Genomic DNA, 24,485 nt, shown 5'->3' with positions numbered 1-24,485 from the left:
ACAATAGCTCCCTTTCAAGACAGCGTGCCTGCATGGCAGCCAAAAAGCCCCAAATCAATCACTACTGTCCCCAAACGGAGAAGCATTTATCCTCATCTCATAAAGTCTTTTAGTGTTTATGGCCATAATTGGCCGAAGAAGCAAACGCAAACAGGCATTATCATCTTCAAAGGGTCCTGATGAACACCAGACCTGCTCCTCCTGCTCAGCCATGTGAGAAAGACCAGGAGCTGTTTCTAGTTCCGCATTATAAAACCTGAGTGAGCAGATCATTATGATGATTATGTGGCATTTGAAGCGTACATTTAACCTCTTAAGTAGTTACAGTAGGGAGGAGGCCTCTGTAAATACTACCTAAGAAGCTGATCTTTCCCAGTAATCACAGCATGAGCACAGAACCAGGACTCCCTTCACTTTCATGGCTAAAACGTTCCTGTTTAAGCAATCAAAGAAAATACATAATCGCGTAAAATTAGTAAAACAACGACATCCCAATCTTTTTGTGTTTGGCGAGTTTTTCTGCTAAAAATTAAGTCCAAATGGTACCCGAATTCAGCAACGCGGGCTCAACCCCGCCAAAAAACTGAAATTAGACCGTTCGTCACACGCAGCAAGCTAACGAAGAAGCAACAGATGCTAACATGGCGGCCAGCCCGGAACAAACCGTCTGCTATCCAAGCAATGAAAAAGATATCGAGATGTGATGGCCTGCTACGTGTAACACAAGGAGTACGAGTTGAACTGAAAGTGCGCGCCTCAGAAAGCGAAAACAAATATAGCACCAAACAAGATGACATAATAACCTTGCCAAGGCAGAGTACTGTGAGTGGCCTTTGACAGAGTTCGTGCTTAAGGTGGACGACTTGAAAAAGGTGCAGTATCCGAGAAACATAGCGACATACGTTTTGCACAGATCCTTCAATAACAGAGTCGCCGGTGCTGACACCTCTGCGCCTCCTCTATTCAGCAGAGCGCAGAGGTGGAGCGGACACGGAGTGAGCTGCACACATGCAAACAGCGTTGGCGGAGACGCCGTCGTCTTTGCTGGGAATTCAATTCGGCCGCACTAAAACGCAGCGTACGAGCACAGCGAGTAGGAGAGAAGGATCATCTGACAGTGGGCAGCGCGCAAATATCACACGATGGCGTCACAAAGATGCTAGCGAGCAGATGACGTCATGCCCGGGCTGCCCGCGTGTTTCTCGTGGGGCTGTAAGGTGCATTCCGTTCGGGGCAAGTACACTCGGTTATGTTTCCAGTGATGGATTTGTTATCTTCCTGTGTGCGTACGGTTTTGTTTTTTTTGGGGTTTTTTTACGATGTAATTTATGTTTGCAGCCAGTTTATATATACCCAGTTTGAGATGATAACTTTCACCTACGGACAGATCAAATCCTAGAATGTGAGGGCAATAAACACACATGTCAAGCTAAAGCAAGTCACGAGGAAAATACAGCAATTAAATGTGTGGTTTTCTCCCGGACATCTGTTTAACCCCTGGTGATGTAGTTAGTGTGAGGAAGAGACAGGCTTTTCAGTTTTCTGCCTTCCTCAGCACACCTCATGAGGGGTATTCACTCTCATTCATAAACCTGTGCCTCTTCTGTTCAGTGTCACTGAAATCCGATTTATTATCCAATGTGAAATTGGATAATTTCATATTAAATCAGTTTTATGTGTATGGGCCAAATAATGATAACCCATCCTTTCATATATCTCAACACTGACTGATATGAATGGCCATTTTATCATTATCATTCAACAGAAGCTGGAAAAATCTCCACTTGGATAGACACTTCACATCCTCAGACAAGAAAAGAGCTGCTTCAGTGTAAAAGAGTTCAACTTGGTGAGTGTGGGGAGAAGTAAGTACCCCAACCAGCTGTTATTTAGTAAGTACTAAATCAGAATTTTTGGTTTCTGATCAGCCAGTGATAGTTTTTGGGATGTTCCCCAACCCCCCCCCCCCCCCCCCCATCTTAGCAATCCTTATATTGTTATGTATTTTGACTTGTGTCTAGTGGGGCAGTGTATATCCTGTTGATGGTTTATACTGCTTTCCATGAAACCAGAAGTGCCATCAACGACAAATGCTGTGTCACACTGAACACATCCTTCACTGTACGTTTACCCACCTGACAACCGGCTGTCCATCAGAAAGCGGCAGGTTCCACCCATGTCGAAAAAAGCCCCCACAAATGCAGGTATGATGTTGACCTGGAAAGAGGTTTGACCCAGCTGAGATTCATTATGAGATTTTACTGTCAAATAAATAAGTTTCCATGTGAAATCTCAGGTCTGTTCTATTTATAACTTAGTGAATAAGAGTGAATGTTGAGTGGGTGTTGACAGGGACTAAAACTGACTTCATTTGAAACACAGAGGACTGTCCTTAGCGCTAGCTGTTCAGAGGCTCAAATCAATGCAGTGTTATTGTTATCAAAAGGGCAGAGGAGATAAAATGGCTTCCAGATTGGATTGGTTATGTTAGGACATTAATATACATTAACAGGCTTTTTGGCATTAATGGACTTGGGGCTTCATTTCAAGATGGAGCTGAAATCACGATAGGTCACTCTCTCTGCACAGACGTTGGCCTTCACTAAGGTCTGCCTTCTAGAAATAGTTTTGCCTCTGAATCTCTTGGCCAGATCTGGTTTCACATCCGTTTTCAACAACGAGGCAGGAATTGGAGCACTTTTCCATGAACTGTGTCTCAGCTACAGAGCGCCAGTCACTCTGAATTCATTCTGTACTCCAAACTGAAAAACTGTGGTAGTGGCCAAAAGCACATCAGGCACACTGGTGAATGGACCTACCTTTTGGTAAGGCTGCGGATGTGCAACACTGATTTTTCGGAGGCAACTTTTTTCAGAGTCTTTTAGGCATATCAACAGAGACCACTCACGACCATCTGGAGGGAGAGAGAGAGAGAACAAGAAACAGTAAGAGGGTGGGGAGAGACGGAGCAAACGATGGGAGAAAAAGTGGATGGAGTCTAATGAACGTGTACACGCTCATGTGTAAGCAAATAAGCAAGCAGACGCTTGCTCATTCACACGCGCACACACGCACGTGTGCGCGACTTGCAGTAGTGCAAGCTTCAGAGTAACAATGTGTGTAACTAAAAGAAAACACATATTTGGAGGTGCCTGTGCCTTCTGTCCTTAGACTACAAACCAGTCGAATCAAGACCCCCTGCTGTGAAGCCTTTAAAGTGATGATAAAAGCGGCTTACATAACCCCGTAGCAACAAACTGGAGAGAGGGATTTTTCATTCTATCATTATTTACTTATCATAAAACTGGATACATATTTTTAAAATAAAGTTACTGCTGTTTTGCCTTTCAAAATCAGACAGAATCAGTCTCGGAGGCCAAATGCTTCATGGTCATAAATTAGGCCTCCAATCCCCAGGTCCCCACATTTCTAATCACCTTGCTGCAGGAGCCCTGCTAGAGACCCAGAACTGGCAACCCCAGCAAGGTGTTTTGGTTTTTTTTTTGCAACAATGGTCATAACATATTTTGAAATGATCACAGAAAGGGACTCAGATTCCAAGAGGTTTTGCGATCACTTGGTCTCGGGTGATGCACCAGAGCATGCGGACTGAGAAGCACACAGGAACCTGGCACACGGCGCGAGGGAGGGGAATGGGAGACAGAGGAAAAGGGGACATGGAAGAACGGGGCCACATCTGGGAGTTATTGTGCAGGAGGAAGCAGACTGGTGCGTGTCTGGCGCTGCTCCAGGGGCCAACCGCCACGTGACAGCCCTGCACTGAATGACAGGAAGTAGTATGTAAACCACAAAAAGGGCATTGTAGGGAATCTGTTCCTGCCTTACTTCAAAAAACTGACTGACAAAAAAAACCCATCTATTTCTTGTTATCATACAGCCCTTTAATACTGGTTTTGGGCCACCCAAAAATGTATTTATTTATTTAATTAAATTAATTAGTTAATAAATTAATTATTAAGTTATTTATCTTGACAGTATTTTTATTTAAGTGTTTATTTGCATGATAAACACCATGCAACACAAGCACGAATGCAAAAAGTAATTTACATGAATACAATAAGTAGAAAGAATTTTTTTCCTTGTGTTTTTCAAAAAGGTCATGAAACTTTGATCTTTTAAAAAACCTCTTTCAACATGGCAATGAATTCAAAGAAATCAAAGCACGATCTCAGTACAATTCCTGGAACCAGGAAAAGACCAGTTACTCACTGAGCAGAACAGAAGAGTCTGACTATAGCAGTGCGGTACCTCCTGGACTGGTGCAAACAGCGAAAACAAAAACACAAAAGAAAGTCCCGGGAATCCTGGAGAAAACCCCAATGGATGCCTAGTTTTGATGAGTATGCCTTTGCTTTTCTTATCAACAGTTTTAAACCTTATTTTCCTGTGCACGTTTTGCACAGTGTGTCTATTATGCATATGACCATAGAGCGGCTGGAGACCGTAGAGCAGCTAGCACAGTGCAGGGTGCATGCTATTCAGCTGCCTGTTCAGCCGGCCTTGTCCAACAATCGTGCACAGTTGTACAATAGCTTTAGAAAAAAAAATTGACTCTGAATTTGTATAATTTTCTTCACACCAGGAACCAGAACAATTTAAAAGCACCCAGCTATCTCAACCAAGCGATGCAACCTTAACAGACAGCTAAACAGAACTGTGTTCTGCATGCTGATCTGTGACCTGTAACCAGATCAACTATCTGGAAGTGTATTACTTATGCACATGAGAATGGGGAATTACAGGAGCCAAAGGTACATTGAACGTCAACATCAACAAAAGTCTATCTGAAACACAACTCACAATGCGTGAAAGGGGTCTATTCAGCTTACATGAATTAGGGGTTTATTTAGTGTCCTGGATGTAAGAAAACACTATAACTATAACACTCTGGAGTCGGAGGTGGAAAACTGCTCTTATGAAACACTGAAAAGGAAGAGAGTAATAAAAGCTTAATCTTGTTATTATCCGAGTTAATAACACAACCCTTTAGACACAGGCCTGGATAGAGTCTCTCCACAAGCAGCACAGACATTAAAGAGTGTTTCTTCCACTGCCAACATACCACGTACACATGCCTTCTGTGATGCAGCAGCCAACACCACATCACTACACACACACACGCGCAAACAAACACACATACACCCCAAATGAGGTTTGCAATTTACAGAGTGAACAGAGAGATGCTTCTCATGTTGCAAAAAAAAAAATTCCTCTGTTGGTTTCAACTCAACAAGTCTTGTGTGTGTGTGTGTGTGTGTGTGTGCGCGTGTTTAGCTATATTCTTGCTGTGCCACTGTACAATGGAAGCTAGGAGCAGGGCTGTCAGCCTAATGGCGTGGGTGCTCAGTTGTCCTGTCCATCAGTTTGACTAGCAGCTGCCGGTAGCCTGCAGGTTAAACTCACTGTTAAACTCGCTCAGTGTTCACACCTGTTCTGAGCCTTCGATTTCAGTCACACACACACACACACACACACACACACACACTCCAGCAAGCTGTGATTACATCCATTTGACGATGCCATAAAAATTAATTGCTTAATATCAAGAAAAAGGCACAAGAAAAAAAAATCATGGGTTTTTGAAAATGAGAATGTTATGTCCACTGATATTTCACCAGTTTAAAACACACCAGTGGACCTTCACAGTTTCAGTGACTGTTTCCCACTTCTAGCAAATCAAGCAGGACATGCCTACATAAAACACTGCTCTCTGAAGCTACTGTCCAATTACTAGAAAGTGTGTCCACTGAGATATTCGGCTAAATTGTTGTCATCACTGCTGGAAAATCAGTATGTGGCATAAGTGTCAGGATGGAAGTGTAAGGGGGAGGGGCCACAGGGAAGGAAGGGCGCGGGGGAGGGGGGGCAGTTCAGGAGGCTGGCTGTGATGTTCCAGCACTACTGAAATTCAGCAGAGATCAAAGTCAGTGGCCCCAACCATACTCTTAAGAAAACTAGGCTCGCATAGCAACAGCCAAAACCAGCCTCTTCCAGTAGAGCGAGACAGTGCCTTCATACAAGTTAGAAAGCAAGGGTGTGTGTGTGTGTGTGTGTGTGTGTGTGTGTGTGTGTGTGTGTGTGTGTGTGTGTGTGTGTGAGAGAGAGAGGTACTGAGCACTGATTCCATCAAGCACCTCACCCCACATAATATATTGCCAATGAATTATTTTCTTTAAAGTTTCATAAGGTTTTTGTGTGTACATTAAGCAAATATACTGTAAATGAGTGTGGGTATAAATTGCTTATTGTAGCTTATTGTAAAGTATACATTAACTAATTATGTATAAAATGTGCTTTAAGGCACCAAACTAGTCTTAGTAAAAGCAATTTCTGCAAGTGTGCTTACAGTCTGTATTGGATGAATGGTGACTTTTGGTAATTGACTTCAAATTCCCTGTTTTCCCTGCATAATTCACATACACATGATAAAGATAAACGAGACACTGAAGAGTGACTACATTGGGATTAGTCAACCTCAAGTCATCTGCTCTCTAATACACGCACGCACGCACCTGTCAGATCGCGTCTGAAGGAGTTGCTGGTCTCAGCGTAGCGGCCCTGTTCGACATGGTAACCCTGCTCCTGGAGAACCCTCCAGTACAGCTGTACCTCTGTGTCTGAGGGAACATGCTGCCCAGCCAGCACAATGGCTCGCTCCACGCAGCCCCGCTTAGGCCCGCGCACCTGAGAGGAAGAGGCAGGGGGGGCCGAGAGACAGAGAGGGAGAAAAGAAAGAGGGGGAGAGGCAGAGAAACGGGGGAAGAGGGGAAGAGAGAACTGAAACGCAGAATTCATTTGGGAAAGAATCAGACAAACTTTGCTTCTCAATCCTGAACTGGATACACATAGTTCAACAACGAAATACACAAATGTTTCACCCTTTAAATGAGCCGTTTAAGCCGAAGTAGGCTGACAAAACCACATCAGTGGAACAAAGCCACCGCTGGCTGTGTCACTGACACGGATCACAGCATTACTGACTAATCCGGCAATAGGACCCTCTCCAGTACCTGTGTTCATTACAGGAGATCTGTAGGGGCTGACTTCCCGCTGCGCTGATGCTTTCTGAAGGGCTGGGGGGAGGAGCGTGGGCCATATGCGCCAGGCTCCTTGGAGGATTAGACCTTACACAGGCAGGCCAGCGGCGAGGAGAACCGGGAGGAAGCAGACAGCGTGCAGGAGAGCTGCGGGGGAGGGGACGGCATGACCTCCGGCGCAGCAGCACGGGGCGTGACCCGAAACACGGCCCACACGCCGCAGCTCAGAGTAACAGGACTTCAGCTCACCATTAGCTAGCAGAGCGCTAATGCTGCCTGAAAGGTGTAATCCTGCAGCCTGGCATAAAGGGAAGCGTAGGGCGAGGGCACGTCGGATGAGTCAGTGTGCTGAGGTGAAAGCGCAGGGCGACGGGGCTGAGAGAGGGTGATGGGTAAGAGGTGCGAGAGGAAATGAGGGGGGGTGGATGGTATGGGGTAGATGGGGTAGGAGAGTGGTGTGGGAGAGGAGACACGCAGCTGTGCCGACTAGGGCTAAAGCTCTGGCCTCTGCCCCAGCAGGAAGCAGACGGAGGCGGTTTGGTTTGGTTTCCCGCCTCGCTCTCTCTCTCTCTCTCTCTCTCTGGCTACGGGGTCAGCTCAGGCATGTTTGGGCCATTGCTGTAATGCAAGAACTTCTGCATGGTGGCTATAAACAGGCTCCGCCGAAGCAAAAAAGGCAGTGCGATAATTGCACGGTTTAGATTAGCATATGCAGCCGGAGGTCCTAGACAGGAAGGAAGAGAGCTTTGGGAAGGGGAATGGAGGAGGCGGAGCCCAGAGCGAGGCTTAAGGGGGAGGAGGCGGAGCCGAGAGCGAGGCAGTGGCGTTGACGAGGAACGAGGAAGCGGATTGGAGAAGGCTGGCAGGAGAGCACTGTCTGACAGAGGAGGGACCAGAGAGGTACAAAGAGGGAAAATGAAGGATGGTAGGCATTAGGCAGACTGGGAAACTGGGGGTGTAAGGGGTGAGGGACTAGTTAAAGGAGGAGGAGGAAGACCGAGGCTTTAAGCTGTACTCTGGGCATGGGAGTTCTCCTCTCTCATGTGGCTGAACTCCCAGATGGAAAGATTTATGAGCTAGAAGGAGTAGATCTCTGAGGAATTGTGTATGTGAGTAAATGAGAGAGAGTAAGAGAGCGAGCGAGAGAGAGAAGCAAAATAAACATGAGTGCTCACGGGTGTTTCCTCTATGTTGTGAGATGGGATTTCCCATCACACTAAATGTTAGTGGGAGTGTCGAAAATCATTCTTACTCTTATTATGACATCTAATGGCTTCTTATAACACTTTTGAAATCCCAGACAGAAACCAGAACAAATATAACCAGAAAATAACAGGGAGGTTGTTACACATAAATTACATATAAATATGGGTGTCACTCAAAGATTTATGGCAGTGCTGGAACGCGACCCTGCCCACCCTACTGTTGCACGCAATCACACAAAAAAGACAAACACTATGATAGTCTCTCCAGGAAAGATGGCAGGGCAGGACTCAGCGAGACACTGGGGAGTCCCCTGTCCCAGTGTCCAACCAGTGCCCCAGTCTAAGATTGGCCAGTGTGTCTGTGTGTGTGTGTGTGTGTGTGTGTGTGTGTGTGTGTTTTTTAGGTGGGTGGTCACAGCATTTGCCAATACTAAATTGCGTAGTGACCACAGCTATAAATAAACCCAACTATCTTTATAAACCTCAGCTCCTGCTTCCATCCCTAAGGGTCATAACCTCTCGGGCACTGGTGTCTCTTACAATGCTATGCCTGGTTCATTTTTACCGCTGCACACTTCAGATTCCCTCAGAAAAGCATTATGATAAATAAAACTTCATCCCGTCCTTCTGTTTCGCTAAAGATGCTAAACTAGTATAATGAGTGGAACACTATGATCAAACATCAAAGCACACTGTCCAGGATTAAATGTTTTAGTACTGAATAACATGTTAATTATAAACAATTCAGCACTCTTTTTACCCAGTGTGATAAAGACATCCAAGTACCTATGCAATAACACATTGGTTTGTGTGGGTGTGTGTGTGTGTGTGTGTGTGCGTCTGCACATTTACTGGCAAAAATATTTTTTAAATCCCGTCTATTCTTTGATGTTGTAGAAACAACTTTTTGTTTCAATGTTTTCTTGAGTGTTACACTAATGACATGCATGTTCTGTTTTTAACAATTGCCTCCCACTGAATCACTGCAATAGGACACAGCTAAACTTGGAGAGATTTACAGGGGGAAAAAACCTTACCAGCAAAACAACTGTGAGAACATCTCAGGGGGCTGTTGAGAGCAGAAACAGAGAAAAAGAGGAAGAACGAGACAAGGAGAAAGAAACAGAGAGAGAGAGAGAGCGAGAGAGAGAGAGAGAGAGCATAAGCAGGAGGGAGGGAGACTATTTTCTTAGTATTCAGCTTCATTCTCAGAGCCTGTTTGTCCATGCAAAGTGGATGTTTTGCTTGGTAATTGGCACAGGATCTGGCAACAACTCTGCATTTGATTTAAGCGCTCCTCACTAGCCCCTTCGCTCTCTCTTGTTTCTTTGGCCTGTAGGGAAGCCTGCCGTCCTCCCCTTCCCAGCAGAGCCCTCTCTGTCTGGACGTGGACTTCTGTCACCACTGGCTCCATGGATTAGGTTCAGTGGTCTGACTGGGTTGCAAAGAGGCCCATTTTAAAAATACTCTCATCATCTCCTGCAGACAAAACAACCCAAGCATTTTCAGCATAACTCCATGTCTCTCTCGCTCTCTCTCTCTCTCTCTCTCTCTCTCTCTCACACACACACACACACACACACAAAGTCCCTGGACCATGTGCAAAAGCAACACAGTAGGGTGAGGTCACTAAACAGACTTCATATCTCAGCATTCAGCTGAAGGGGTCCGGTCTCACGTGACCCGCTCACGTGTGCGCTCAGTCTCGGCTGTCAGGCAGCGCATTCTTCCACGCACGTGACGCAGTTGCTACGATGCCTCCATCAGTCTCGCAGAAACACCACAGCCTATGCAAACACCACGCACTTAAACACACCGCCGCCTTATTACAATACATAGCAGATTCAGGTGAGTGTCCGAAAGGGAGAAGATACAAATCCATTGTAGGTAACTGATCTAAACTTGAGTGCATTTTGTGCTGGTCTAACAGCCACCAAATTCATTCAGCTAATCAACTGCTCAGCAGAAAGATCAATTGGCCATAGCCGTGGTTTATTCTGCAAGTTATGGGGGAAAGGTTTCTGTAATTTAATCAGGATCTCTTGATTCAGGAGTTGATTCATACACAGAACAGCATCACTGTTCACTAACAGTCTTCACAGCTCTGAAATCGACAGCCGGGATTGATACACAGCCGGGATCACACGGCGTCATGAGATAAGCACTGTTTTGTGTGTGTGTGTGTGTGAGAGAGAGAGAGAGTGATGGAGTAGCTATGAGGCAAACTGCAGTGCATGTGAATGGAGCAGTAAGGTTCCTGGAGGAGAATTAAAAGGGACATGGGCCCAAAGCGCTTACTGAACTGATTCATTATGTAATAGAGTACAAGCATCTCCACTCAGACTTCTGTGGCCTCAGACTGACATTAGAAGGAAAGCCTCAAATACACAAATACACAAACACTCAAATACACACTTACACACACTTAGTGCTGCCCCTCTAAAAAGACCATCCAGTGAAACGCAATCATTGGTTGTGTTCATGTGCTTGTTGATGAGGAGCCACAAACAGGGACTAGCACACGACCTAAATCCACTGACACACACACACACACACACACACACACACACACACACACACACACACACACACACACACACACACACACACACACACAAGCCTGGTGCTCTGCACATAAAGACCTTGACATTGGAGTCATTTTGTTGAGCAGAATGTAACATCCCCTTTCTTTCAGACATGCCGCTCTGCAATGGAGAGCCACAGTCCCACACAACACATGAAATGCACAGGCTGGTAACTCTATTTGCAAGGCTGTGGGTGCGCGCGCACACACACACACACACACACACACACACACACACACAGGAGGGACCCTCACAGCTGATAGGGGACATCTGTCACACTCCACAGCACACACAAGCTTCCTTCTTAGAGTTAGTTAGCACAGGGATTATCAGAGGCACACAGCCACAACACAAAGTTAAGCCCCTGTTCCTCTCCTCCGCAGTTGTGACCTCTCAGTTTCCTCCCCTTGCTCACTCCTTCACTTCTCCTCTTTTTTCCTCTCCTCTTGCTTCTCAGCCTTTCGCTCACCAGTGCCACTCGGCACACGCACGCTCACACACACTCCCACGCGCTCGCACTTTGAACTGAAGTCAAGTAGAAATAACCTCATGACTGGGCCTCTAAGATGCCTTACATTTGTATCCTCCACATTGTTCGTGATGTGCTCCTGCAGGTGTTTGTCCTGTTACTGCTGAACAAAAGCATATGTGTAAATAATCCCGCCTCCAGCAGGCATCTCAGCCAATTGTCAGTGAGCTTTGAGCTGCTCCTCCAAAAATAACCCTCCACCCATCCACCCACCCATATTCCTCATAAACAATCCTCAACCACTATATTTAACAAGAACCTCAACTAAGGGCTATTAAAAATAATCCTAAGTGATCACACTGATGTCAGCTTACATGGTTTGTATTGTAACTCATCTATAGTAGGCCGAGCCTTCTAACTTCTACATCCTTTTAAGACCATTTTTATGATCATATTTGTGCCCTATTGTTGAACACACGAGCGAAATCTTGGTGAAGGACGGTGCGCATTATGGAATCAACAGTAATTCTCCTTAGACACCAAACATCCCACAGGTTATGATCACTTTCCCCAAAAACACCTGAGTGAAGTGAAAACGGGTTACATGGTTGTTAACTTAAATCATTCGGTTCTATTTTCTGTTTTACCTTGACACGAGGTTAATTGACTTTTAGACTTACTTTATGATTAGCCCGCAACATTTCCAGTAGAGAGCCAAGCTGCTCTGGATCCTTCAGGAGCAGTGTGTGGTCCCTCTCACTCATCACAGACTTGTTCCTTCTGTTTGCTTGGACAGGTCTGAACCAACTCCGGTCCACCACCAGGGTCTGGTAAACCAGAAACACTGCAATCCCCAGGAGCAGAAGGGGGCCCGTGCAGCACTTACGACGGAGCGTCCAGGTCCGCCGTAAAAGCATCCCAGCTTTTAGTGAAGGGCTTGTGGGCGAGGAGGGACACACGGGCTACCATCGAGGATGAGAGCTTCGCTGCCGCATCCTGCTGGAGCGCCACGGTGCGCCACTCGAGCAGGAACACACGCACTTCAGGTAGTCCAGACACCGCACCGAAGCACACGCCAACTAAGACAACTTTTCGTGTGCCCAAATAAAGTCCAGCGACGTTAAAGCGCTAACCATACTCACACTGTAAATGCAAGACCAAACTTCGCTAGAGACGTGAATGGGGAGGGAGGGGGGATTTAAAAAAAATATTTTTTTAAAAATCGGTGTGCGTCAAAACCGCATACTCACGCAACAAACATTTCAGAATATCTGGAGAGGACTGTGAAAAGAGCTCTTTCTTCTCCTCGGAGTGAGACCCCACAGCTGATTAAAAACATGCCCGAATAACGGGACCTCATGAACGGGATTGCGCCTCCCTCTCACCGCGGGCTGTGTTACTTATCCATAAGTAAGTCAAGCAAAAGTCATGAGTCGGACAACTAAGAGAAAACTACATCGCCAAAGACCCCGAAACGCTTTGGACGGACAGAAAAGAGGGTCGATATTGCGTTCACCGTGACCGGTGCGCAGCGAGGTTGTCCACCTGGTTCATGCTAATCCGGAGAGGGAAAAAAAAGTAAAGTCAGAAAAAGTAAGCTTCAGCTACTGCTGTCTCTAAATAAATTATCCTCGCTGAGAAATAAATGTAGCCGTTATTGACACCAGCCTGGAAAGTGAAGGGAACTTCGCCTTCTGATGACAGATCGCGTATTTACAGTCCAAATGCCTTCTCAGCCGGGGGTCTGGTACCCTCCTAGTCCGGAGGCTCGGAAAACCACAGGAGTCCGTGCTATTTGTGGTATTAAAGCTTAAAATATATTTTGTGTAAAAAAGGACATCAGCAAAGGGTCTGCAAGAACTTGTGGAAACACCGAGATTTAGAAAACGTTTCTCATGTAATGTTATCTTGTTTCACATGACCTACAATTACACCATTTTGGGGATTGGTTGATGGTAGAGGGGGACGTAAACGTGATCCAAACAAAATAAAAACACCCTTTAAACACAGGAAATACCAAAAACTGTTGATCGTTTTATTTATTTTTCCCCCTACATCTCTGGAAACTTTGAATCAGCATTTCAGTGCAGTACAGGCTAAAGACACAGACACGCATACTCTACACACTTACATACACAGGGCCTCAATTAATACTTTGTTCTTTCTATAGTACACCATAGAGCTCCTTGCTTAAACTAAAGACAGGACCCTGGGTAACATGCACTCAGCATTTGTGCTTACCTGCATTTATGCAACTTTCACGTTGAGTTTTAAAAGGTGGTGAGCAAGTAAGTATGTGATGTTGGTAGACTTGTGTAGGTGTTAAGGGACCAAAGAAAACCCCTGGCTTGTGCACTCAGTCTTTTACTGAAAATCACATTTTATGTAGGTATTACAACAAGAAAACACATACATTTACGACAGTGCACTTGTGCAGATAAGCACACAATCCATGAGCTGCCCCTCTTCCTGTCTTACAAAAAGGCTCTTTACCAAGTAAAGCAAATGTTAACAGTCTACTGACATGATTCCTGTTCCTGATCCTAGTGGACTCCTTCACTGTATTTTTCAGTGATGCCGCTGCTTTAACACACCCCACCGAAATCTGTTACCAAGCTCTTCAAGTGTGTGTGAGCAGAAAGCATTAATATTTACAGTGCAGTATTATCCATAGAATTAGCTTTGGAAACTTACTAAAGAACACCAAGATGGTCATCATCAATAAATCAATCAAAACCACCCTTGTCATCACCTCCGTCGGAAACTCTCCTCCAAAGCAGTTTTAAATGTCTGCGGTTTGGAGTACAACAACGCAACCAGTACAACGCTTCCCAGTGTGTCACTCGCCTCCGTGAACATGGATAAACAGGAGTACGCCGCAGTGATGCATCGTCGAGCCTGCGCCCATCCCTCGCCTCGGTGACATGTGGAAGCTGAGGAATGTCAGTGTCTTGTGCGCAGTCCGCCTACGCCCACCGAAGAGGACTCAATGAAGAGGGGAAACGAAGACCTAAGGCCGTCCAGGTTATCACACAGACTCTCACTCACTCAAATTTACCACTCTCACATACCATGACAGTCTGGCTGTAACTGGAGATCACATTGGTTGAGGGGGAAAAAAGAACAGAATAGGGGCAGGACTTTGTGTGCAGGGGCGGGACTTTGTGTGCAAGGGTCGCCTATTTATGCCTGCTTCCTCTGCGCTTCATGGCTGCTGTGCACTGTGGGCAGTACCACTTCCCTTTAGGTGCCTCTGTCAAACCCACACAGCCATAGTGGAACCACTCGATTGGGCACTGCAGAGAGAAGAGAAGACAGTTCAGATCAATGTACCACCCCCTTAACCTTTTCTACATGTGGCCGAGGAAGGCAGCTGCTAAGATACATATACTGGACTGCAAAGCTCCATCTACGATCCTCACTCTGATTGGGGGGGGGGGGGGGTACATGGAGGCAACCACCTCTCCCTGTTAAAAGTGAACCTCTGAAGACAACAGTGAGCAAGAGGTGAAGGAGGCTGTGTGTGGTGTGGGTAAGCACTTCAGCAGGGGGGAGGCGCGGGGTACTTACATCCTGGTTATCACACCCAACCATCTCGCCATAAGACACCTGCAAACAGAAAAAGGCATTTTCAAACACGTAAAAGAAGAAAACAAAAACATCAACACGCATGTGCGGCAATGTGAAGTTAAAAGAAAAACGCAAACCAGCCTGAAAGGAGAGACATGGCAATACGTTGTGCTTTGATGTGCAGACACACGCGCATGTGCGCACACACACACACACACACACACACACCCTTATGTATTGTCAACAGATTCAACAAAAGCAATATTGTTTTGTAGCCCACCCTATGACAAAAAAACCAAGCATTCTTAAAGAGACAATGCTTTTGCACACGTATACCCACAAACATGTCGTAAAGGGGAAAGGAAGCAGTAAACAGACTCATTGCACAGAGTAAACAAGTAAATACATGAGCATACAGCAATAGTCAGTGCTTGTGCTCAGAGTTAATTTCAGGGGACATTGGAGTTGCTCGCTTTACATTTAGCAAATTCTCACTGGGCTTCAAATGAAAGGAATGAGAAAGAGCACTGTTTTGTCCTAGTGTGGGCAGTTCTGGAACGCCACCCAGCATATAATAAACAAATTCAAGCCCCAGCCTGAAAGTACAAACACACTTGGAGAGTTAATGCTATATTAAAGTCCATTCACAATTAGATGGGTAAAAAATAAATAAAATCAGACACCAGTAAGCTAAAGTTCTCAGAAAGACTGCAAGAAATATCCACTAATAGCAGCCTGAGATTCTTACTTGTTCTTTGAATAGTGACAGCAAATGAAGGACTTGTAGTCTATAATTACAATTATGTGCTGTGTGACTGTGTTCATAGATGATTTGTCAAAATGTTTGTGTTTTTTTAAAATCCTTCCCTCTTCTGTGCTATCTGTGTTACTACATTGAAACATACTACAAGCTACTACATTGTAGTATGTTATTTTTGCAATAATTGTTTGTGCTACATGTTGCACACAGTGGTTAAGGTGTGTGACTAGTAATCAGAAGGTTGTCAGTTCGAGCGCCACCAATGCCAAGTTTCCACTGTTGGGCCCCTGAGCAAGACCCTTATACCACTTAAACAACTGAGGGTTTCAGTCATAATTGTATATTTCTTTGGATTTAAAAAAAAAAAGAAAAAAAAAAAAAGTGTCAGCTAAATGCTGTAAAATGTAAGCAGGCTACCAAACCACATGTTCAGCTTTAGCTATTTAAATGATTAATACACACAACCAGCCAGACCCACATGGCTTTTGCAGCCGTGTTGTTAACTGATAAGCACCGGAGCCCTTTCACCAGGGCAGCGCGGGCTGAGCGTACCTGGTTGCAGATGCAGTAGCGCGGCTCGTTGGGGTCGTATGTCCAGTCCACCTGCCCACTGCCATCGCTCTCCGGCAGCACCGCCGCCTGCTGGACCAGCTCGTGAGCCAGAGCCGAGGAAGAGGAGCACGATGACAGCGAGGAAGAGGATGACGACGAAGAGGACTGGTGATTGGAAGACTTGGTGTTGCCTCTGCAAAGCGGAGAGGGACAGAGACAACAGGGGAAGTTGTGCTTAGCCTGCATGTTCATAAACTGCGCGGACAGCTCCTGAGGTTTCGGGCAAGAGCGGCGATACTCTAGGCATCTCTCAATGTGCCTAAATTCCTACCCAAATGCCCTCTGACTCATTGAGATTTTACTTCTGCCAGATTCAAGGGAAAGAGACAAATCAAGAGGCAAATCAAGAGGCTATGATTTACAAAGCGTCTCACACCGTTCGAGGATCAGATTGCTTTTCTGTTTACACCGATTAACATCACAGGGACTGACCGTAAAGCCGCACTACCACAGGACACTTCAGGTACACTGGCACCAAAATTGGCATAACAGTAATTCTACTATTCATATACACACTGTTCCACAGGGGGGAAAAAATAATAATAATTCTGCATCTGATTTAAATAAATAAATAAATAGATGGATAAATACATAAAAAATAATAGAAAACCCAAGTACTGAAAAACTGAAAATGGAGTGTCTTCTGATAGGGGCCTACCCACACATGAGAGTGGGATTATGTAAAGAAATGAAATGTTTTGTACACGTTTTGTTTAACCTTTATTAGAGCTGCTGTGGGGACAAGTATGTGTTCAGAAGACAACAACTGCACATGACAACCCCTGGAACACACTTACAGTGCAACACGTTACTGCTGAGACACCCTGCCACTGGAACACCATACACGCTTAACATGTTCCAGTGGTAACCCGCTACTGCTAAAATACCAGACCCCTGAACACGCTACTGCTGGAACTGCATGCCTGTAGCTCTGTGATAGTTTTCAAATTCCATGATTCGACCCCTTTTAAAAACTTGCCTACACTCTACTTAGTTTTAATTCTTCTAACTCTTCAAATGCATGGGTATGGTTTCGCACTGATACCTTTACATCTCAAGTGATGTCCTACAGTGTCTTGAAAGGGACTTATAAATGAAATTGCACTATTGTAATTATGATTATGCATTTCAGAGAACAAACTGTTCCTAAGTACCTAACAACTGTTGCTAGGGTAGTTCTAAAAGTTACAACACAAAAACTGTGTGTGCGTGCATGTGTCTTCAGAATCTAGCTCGTTACTCTGTGTGCGCGTGTGCATGCTTCATACTTGCTCTTGCGCCCAGCACGTGAGTCTGAGCTGTTGCTGGGTGTGAGTGTCTGGGTAAGGGTGGAGGCCAGTGCGGAGGAGGAGTAGCAGCTGGAGGGGTCTCTGCTCAGGGGAAAATCCCGACTGAGGAAATCACTGTTCTTAATGGCCTCATAGCTCGCCTTGAGACTGGATGTCCGTCTCCCCTCTTTCATCTAAAAACACGCAAACACAAACACACAGATATTCAAAGCTCTAGTAAAGTAGTAGTAGTACTAGTAGTAGTGATGATAGTAGATAGACATAAAGATCACAGACAAATATATATTTTATATATATCTCAAGATATTTATATATAAAATATGAATAGACATGCAACCTGCCTGCTCTCTCTCACTCATCACAATTTATAATGTTCTCATACAAACAAAAACATCTTTTTAACATAATACTTGTTTAGTATTCAGTAGTGCTCACCCTCCTGAAGCAAAAATTAAAGTGCTGAGAAAACCAGTACTGTGAAGGACAACAGCCCCAGAAAGAAAGCTAATCCATTTTAACCACCACCTTAACTTGGAGAACGGGCTGAACCACAAACCAGGTTACAACAAATCAGCAATTGCATATTACACTGGAAAGGGCGGAGGGGAAGAGACAGCCCGGTAAGGGGCGGGGCTGGTTGTACCTGTGCTGTGGCCTGAACCGCCTGGGCCGCTGCCATGGTGATGGCCCCTGCACCGGCCGCTGGGCCTGCTGGCAGAGAAGTCAGGCTGTAGGATGAGACAGACTGGGAGGAGTTCACGTTGTACACGCTGTTGGAGGACGAGGTGGTGCTGTTCACCCTGCAGCCTGACACATACACACAAATTACAGTCAGAGGTCTGGGGAAAAACACTGCTGTCTGGGCAAGCTTGAGCAAGATGGGTTCACGCAGTGGGTGATGGATGTCATCTTGGCTGTTGCTAGAGTTGTGTGTGTGTGCACTGAACGAGTGTGAACCGAATGAGTGACTGGCGTTCCATCATGAACGCATATGTATGTATACACACACTCACCTGGCGTGTTTTCTTTAGAGGCATCTGATGTGAGGGTAGAGAGAAGCGCTTCAGATTTGAACTTTTTCTCTGGCACATGCTCAGTGGTGTGGTGGGACGGCGTGTTATACTTCCTCTCTGACGAGCACCAAGAGACAGACACACACACACACACACATGTATCAGAGAAAAAAGGCAAATGTAAGGAAACATGGAGGAGAAGGCAAGAGTGATGGAGAAGAAAAGCAGGCACATGAAGGAGGGGCAAGAGAGAATACAGCTGCCAATTAGGCTTGAGGAGGAGGCGGGTCTTACTTTCAACAGTGGTGTGTGAGTGGACATGGTGATTATTGACAGGTTGAGAGGGGCTGTCCATTTCCAATGATCCTAGAGCAGAAGAAGTGAATGATGTACCAATATAGGACATGACAATCCATACAGACTCAAACTAAACAGCAATTCAATATAAAAGCAACTGACAAAACACAAAATCACCTATATTTAAATTCAGTGAATATGTTTATCAAACATTGTATTCAAACCTACTAACAGTGCATAAATAAGATATCTAAACGGTTGTTCTGTACAAATGATAACTTTGCAAAGCCTGTGATTCAGACAATACTTACGTCTCTCTAAAATCTCTGTAATGCCCGCATTGTCTGCCTCCAGCTCCATTTTGAACTTTGCTAGTTCTTGATCCAGTTTCCTCAAATGTCTGTCCACCTGCCCACACAAATCAGTCAGACCTTATAAGCATCACTAATACATTTCCTACCATTCCTGTTTTAGACATCAAAAGTGTTTTTTCCACATGAAATGACAACTGCGGCATTCAGAGTATGTTCAACTTATTCCAGAGCTATATGGAGTAAATAACTGCCATCTACTGGAGATTAAGGTGTAATGCAGCCTAATCCTCCTTTCTCACCAGATCATAAATTTGATTGGCTAATTGGACTTTTTCATCTGCATCTTCCAAAGCCTTATAATAATCCTGCGAGCGAGAGAGAAAGAGAACAGAGTATAAGGGGAGTTATTCCATGTTGCTTATGCTTAAGCCTCTTGTCAACAGACATTTAGATTTACTAACCTTACACACACACACACACACACACACACACACACACACATATATACATATATATATATATATATATATATATATAATTAAAATTTTCAAATATATAACAAATGCTGTGACTGACTAAAATCAAATGAGCAAACAAGGCAGAAACTGAAAAAGTGAAAAAACAAAATTGCTTTCAGGTAGGTCATTAACCAAATAAACCAAACTTGAACTTCATTAGATGGAGCGATCAGACATGTGCCTATTGACAAGGTAATGGATCATACTAAACCTGTAATGAGCTGTATTCAAGCTGTATTCTAACAGGTGTTCCAACTGTCCACTGATAATTGTATCTTTTGTTCTTTACCTTCTTAATAACCTCCATCTGCTCTTCCCTCCATTCTGGTTTGTTTTTCTTAGCGTTCACAAAGAACTCATTAACTCTCTGTTCCAGCTGGTCCATAGCATCTGAAAGGCAGGGAGAGTGGCATTGATTGCGAGTGCAAAGAGGAGATTGTAAAATTGTGAACAAGGATAATAGTCTAAAATTATATGAAATTGTATAGATGAAAACTGCTGTCTTGGAACATGGTGACCTCCAGTCAGTCACTGTATGCTACATTCTGTTTAATTAGGAATGGCTACCTTTACGTAGAAAAGGTTCACTGTACAGTCTTCAGGGATTTTGAGTATTTGTGTAACGATTTCTATCTGATGAACTGGATAGCTGTTAAATCGCATCACAAAGGCAATAATATTAGTGATGCGCTTCATCTCCGGGAACAATGAGTGCAGGATACTCGGACTCGTCAGTCCCCGCTCAGTCGTAACTGTTAGCTACTTAACTACAATAACACGCGTTGTGTAAATCGTGTAAGATAGCTAGCGTGGAACATTAATACATGGATCCATCTAGTTGGTTAGCTAGCTACTCATCTACGGTACGTAAACACTAGCTGGGACGCTTTACAAAGACAAACTATGCTGCTCTTGGCATGAACCATTTCCTAACAACTGCTCCAAGCTGGCTGGTTATAAAATCACCTACCCCAACAGCTAGAGCTCTAGATAAGCGACTGCTCCCCGCGGCCCACTCACAAGCACACACTACTTTTGTCACTACACTTAAGTTTGGCTCACGCACAACAACTGCGTGAACCCGTACAACAGTAAACACGTGTTTATTGGAGAGGTGTGAGTGAGTGAGAGAGAGAGAGAGAGAGAGAGAGAGAGAGAGAGAGAGAGAGAGAGAGAGAGAGAGAGAGAGAGAGAGAGAGTGAGTGAGAGTGAGTGAGAGAGAGCGCCCATGTGACTGGTGCGGCGCCTACTCTGGACTTGCAGGTCCATCTCTCGCATTTCCGTAAACCTGTCGCGGAGATCCATGGGTAGCTGCTCGATCACTGCCACAGAGAAGAACAGCGACGTTGCGGGTTAGCCCAGCCAGCTAACAGCTGCGGAGGCGTTTCGGCCACATACAGGCCGCTGGCTCCAGTAAACCCCACACAACGAACACAAACGAATAGACGAGTATATACACTTACTTTCCAGGTAGTCCTCCAAGTACAGCATTTTGGCAAATGTGACGTTTTTAAGGGTTTTCCGGAAAGCGTGTTACTCGTCAATATGGCGCCTTTGGTCACTGAATGCTGAAGAAAAAACGCACAGTAAAAGGGGAAGGTGCCTTACGATAAGGACTATGATTGGCTAGGTTGTGCGACACTGACGTCATTGATAATAATCATGGTATTTGTAGTTTATACCAGCAAACAGCCTAAACAGCCTACTGCTACTCTAACGCAAGGTCATTTCTTATAAGAATTTTATTAGCTACATCTAAATTTAGGGTAAAAAATCGGTTGGAATGTTATATATATATATATATATATATATATATATATATATATATATATATATATATATATAGTCAAATAATGATTTACAAATTTATTTGTAATGTGCTATGCAAGCTTCACAAACTGAGAAAAGACTTCAAGGAGAGGCCCATTTCAGATAGAAGCCAATCTAACTTATTGCTAACTTGTTGTCTCCACCTATAGAGTATGTTGGCAAAATAACTAACAGAGCTTATAGTAAGTACATGCATATAAGAGTATATCCAGGTACAGTAAGTAAATGCATGTGACATAATTTTTATAGAGAGAGCCTTTAAGGGTTACATTTTTTAACTAGAGGACAAAAATTCCAAAACAGTTCATATTGGCTTCTGTAGTATTTCATTTCATTTATTACTCAAGCTCCCACTGGGGCAATTCATTTGCAGCGTAGTTGAAAATAAACTTTATTGTTATTATTTACCTTTATATAGTGCCTTTCTTGAACTCAAGGATGCTTTACAGACAGATATCAGCTTTTACAATCAATCACACACACACCGATGAGAAGCAGCAGCCAATTTGTGCACAGCGTACTCTCAATCAGGAACCACAGCCCCCTGGGGGACTGCACACACACACACATACATACATATATATACAATTAATCCAGTCAACCTAGCCTCCATGTTTTTGGACTGTGGAAGGAAATCGGAGACCCCGGAGAACATGGAAATTCCACCAAGATAGGGACTCGAACCCAAGACCGTAGTGCTGAGAGACACATGTGGGACAAAAGGCTTGGGTCTGAAACTCAAATGACTATGTCTATCGCCTTAACTGCTGGCAGCAGCTGGGCTTAATTTATCAAACAGAATTCTATTGATATGATATCGTGAATTACATACAGGCTAGCTAAATGGATTCTGACACTGAAACATATTTTAAAAAGAGGGAATTAACAGTCAGTGAACTCAGAAGGGGACATGAGTTTAGAGAAGGGGCTGTTAGTCTGGATGTAAGAGAGCAACATTGACCTCCAGAGGGCAGCAGTGGGAGAATCAGCACACAGTCATCCTCTTATCGTTGGCCTTTGTTTGTTTGAACATATTTAGTAACATGGAAATAACAGAAGCACAGCTGTCAGATTAATTTCTAATATAAATTCTATACACAAAGACTAACCTTTTTAAAGCAGAGAAAGAAGATGGACTGACATGGTCACAGTGGGAATGTTAGTATTTCTGCAAACACTGAGCATTGTAACTTAGTAGTAAATCATGCATAATGTATCATTCATTGCAGTGTCTTAACTCACGTAAGCATGATGTCTTAAATAAAAAAATTAGGCAGTCCAATAGAACTATCCCTTTACCTTTTCAGACAGCTGTTTGGCTTAATTTATCTCACTTCCTGGTGGCTTCACAGAAAGAACTTGGATTCTCTGATGATTTTCTGTCCTGATTTATATCATTAATCAGTTGATAACAGTTTCCTGTTAGAAATTCAACAAAGAAGAGTCAGGAGATTGTGGGTAGGGAGAGAGACAGGAGTAGGGGGCGGGCAGGGGCTGTGAGGCCTGGGAGTCCCCATCCCAAGGTATGGCATCACCTCCTGACCTATTACTGTATCACCTCCTGACCTATTACTGTATCACCTCCTGACCTATCATGGCATCACCTCCTGACCTATTACTGTATCACCTCCTGACCTATCATGGCATCACCTCCTGACCTATTACTGTATCACCTCCTGACCTATTACTGTATCACCTCCTGACCTATCATGGCATCACCTCCTGACCTATTACTGTATCACCTCCTGACCTATTACTGTATCACCTCCTGACCTATCATGGCATCACCTCCTGACCTATTACTGTATCACCTCCTGACCTATCATGGCATCACCTCCTGACCTATTACTGTATCACCTCCTGACCTATTACTGTATCACCTCCTGACCTATCATGGCATCACCTCCTGACCTATTACTGTATCACCTCCTGACCTATTACCGTATCACCTCCTGACCTATCATGGCATCACCTCCTGACCTATTACTGTATCACCTCCTGACCTATTACTGTATCACCTCCTGACCTATCATGGCATCACCTCCTGACCTATTACTGTATCACCTCCTGACCTATTACTGTATCACCTCCTGACCTATCATGGCATCACCTCCTGACCTATCATGGCATCACCTCCTGACCTATTACTGTATCACCTCCTGACCTATCATGGCATCACCTCCTGACCTATTACTGTATCACCTCCTGACCTATTACTGTATCACCTCCTGACCTATCATGGCATCACCTCCTGACCTATTACTGTATCACCTCCTGACCTATTACTGTATCACCTCCTGACCTATCATGGCATCACCTCCTGACCTATTACTGTATCACCTCTTGACCTATTACTGTATCACCTCCTGACCTATCATGGCATCACCTCCTGACCTATTACTGTATCACCTCCTGACCTATTACCGTATCACCTCCTGACCTATCATGGCATCACCTCCTGACCTATCATGGCATCACCTCCTGACTTATTACCGTATCACCTCCTGACCTATCATGGCATCACCTCCTGACCTATTACCGTATCACCTCCTGACCTATCATGGCATCACCTCCTGACCTATTACCGTATCACCTCCTGACCTATCATGGCATCACCTCCTGACCTATTACTGTATCACCTCCTGACCTATCATGGCATCACCTCCTGACCTGTCATGGCATCACCTCCTGACCTATTACCGTATCACCTCCTGACCTATCATGGCATTACCTCCTGACCTATTACTGTATCACCTCCTGACCTATTACTGCATCACCTCCTGACCTATCATGATATCACTTTTTGACCTATCATGGTATCACCTTCTGACCAATCAGGTATCACCTCCTGACCTTGCTGCCTGCTTAGACGCACAAGGCACAGAAAACAGTGACAGAGATACTCAGAAAAATTATAGTACATCCTTAATATAGTATTACTTAAAAATGGAAACTGAAAAAATGA

At 44.5% G+C, this 24,485-nt stretch overlaps 2 protein-coding genes across 5 annotated transcripts in view; both read right to left on the bottom strand.

The window, feature by feature from the left end:
* cped1 (cadherin-like and PC-esterase domain containing 1) overlaps nucleotides 1–13,224 on the bottom strand; it is a 44,538-nt gene extending 31,314 nt beyond the window's left edge. Inside the window, exons 1-4 of one of the 3 annotated variants that reach the window (XM_081722412.1) lie at nucleotides 11,998–13,224; nucleotides 6,534–6,705; nucleotides 2,820–2,914; nucleotides 2,136–2,217 (exon numbers count right to left, since the gene is read on the bottom strand). In XM_081722412.1, coding sequence (XP_081578538.1) covers nucleotides 2,136–2,217; nucleotides 2,820–2,914; nucleotides 6,534–6,705; nucleotides 11,998–12,234 — 586 coding nt within the window. In that variant the 5' untranslated portion in view covers nucleotides 12,235–13,224. The remainder of the gene's footprint in view (nucleotides 1–2,135; nucleotides 2,218–2,819; nucleotides 2,915–6,533; nucleotides 6,706–11,997) is intronic. The other 2 variants (XM_081722411.1, XM_027018616.3) reach the window with 2 other exon arrangements.
* Nucleotides 13,225–13,331: 107 nt separating this feature from the next.
* On the bottom strand, nucleotides 13,332–21,278 carry ing3 (inhibitor of growth family, member 3). Of its 2 annotated transcripts, XM_027018618.3 has the most exons (12): nucleotides 21,154–21,278; nucleotides 20,941–21,012; nucleotides 19,980–20,080; nucleotides 19,472–19,537; nucleotides 19,170–19,266; nucleotides 18,856–18,927; nucleotides 18,562–18,678; nucleotides 18,192–18,355; nucleotides 17,528–17,721; nucleotides 16,200–16,392; nucleotides 14,888–14,926; nucleotides 13,332–14,613 (listed from the first exon to the last, which is right to left on the bottom strand). In XM_027018618.3, exons 1-12 carry the CDS (start codon nucleotides 21,179–21,181, stop codon nucleotides 14,497–14,499), a joined length of 1,260 nt encoding a protein of 419 aa, XP_026874419.1. In that variant the 5' UTR covers nucleotides 21,182–21,278; the 3' UTR covers nucleotides 13,332–14,496. The 2 variants fall into 2 exon arrangements, with proteins under 2 accessions (XP_026874419.1, XP_026874420.1); XM_027018619.3 differs by lacking the exons at nucleotides 20,941–21,012; nucleotides 21,154–21,278 and adding an exon at nucleotides 20,661–20,793.
* Between the last annotated feature and the right edge of the window lie 3,207 nt (nucleotides 21,279–24,485).

The sequence above is a fragment of the Electrophorus electricus genome, chromosome 11 (assembly GCF_041902795.1).
Source record: "Electrophorus electricus isolate QZ-2024a chromosome 11, ASM4190279v1, whole genome shotgun sequence".
NCBI lineage: Eukaryota > Metazoa > Chordata > Actinopteri > Gymnotiformes > Gymnotidae > Electrophorus > Electrophorus electricus.
The sequence above is the reverse complement of the archived record's forward strand: the minus strand, read 5'-3'. Positions and strand labels throughout refer to the sequence as shown.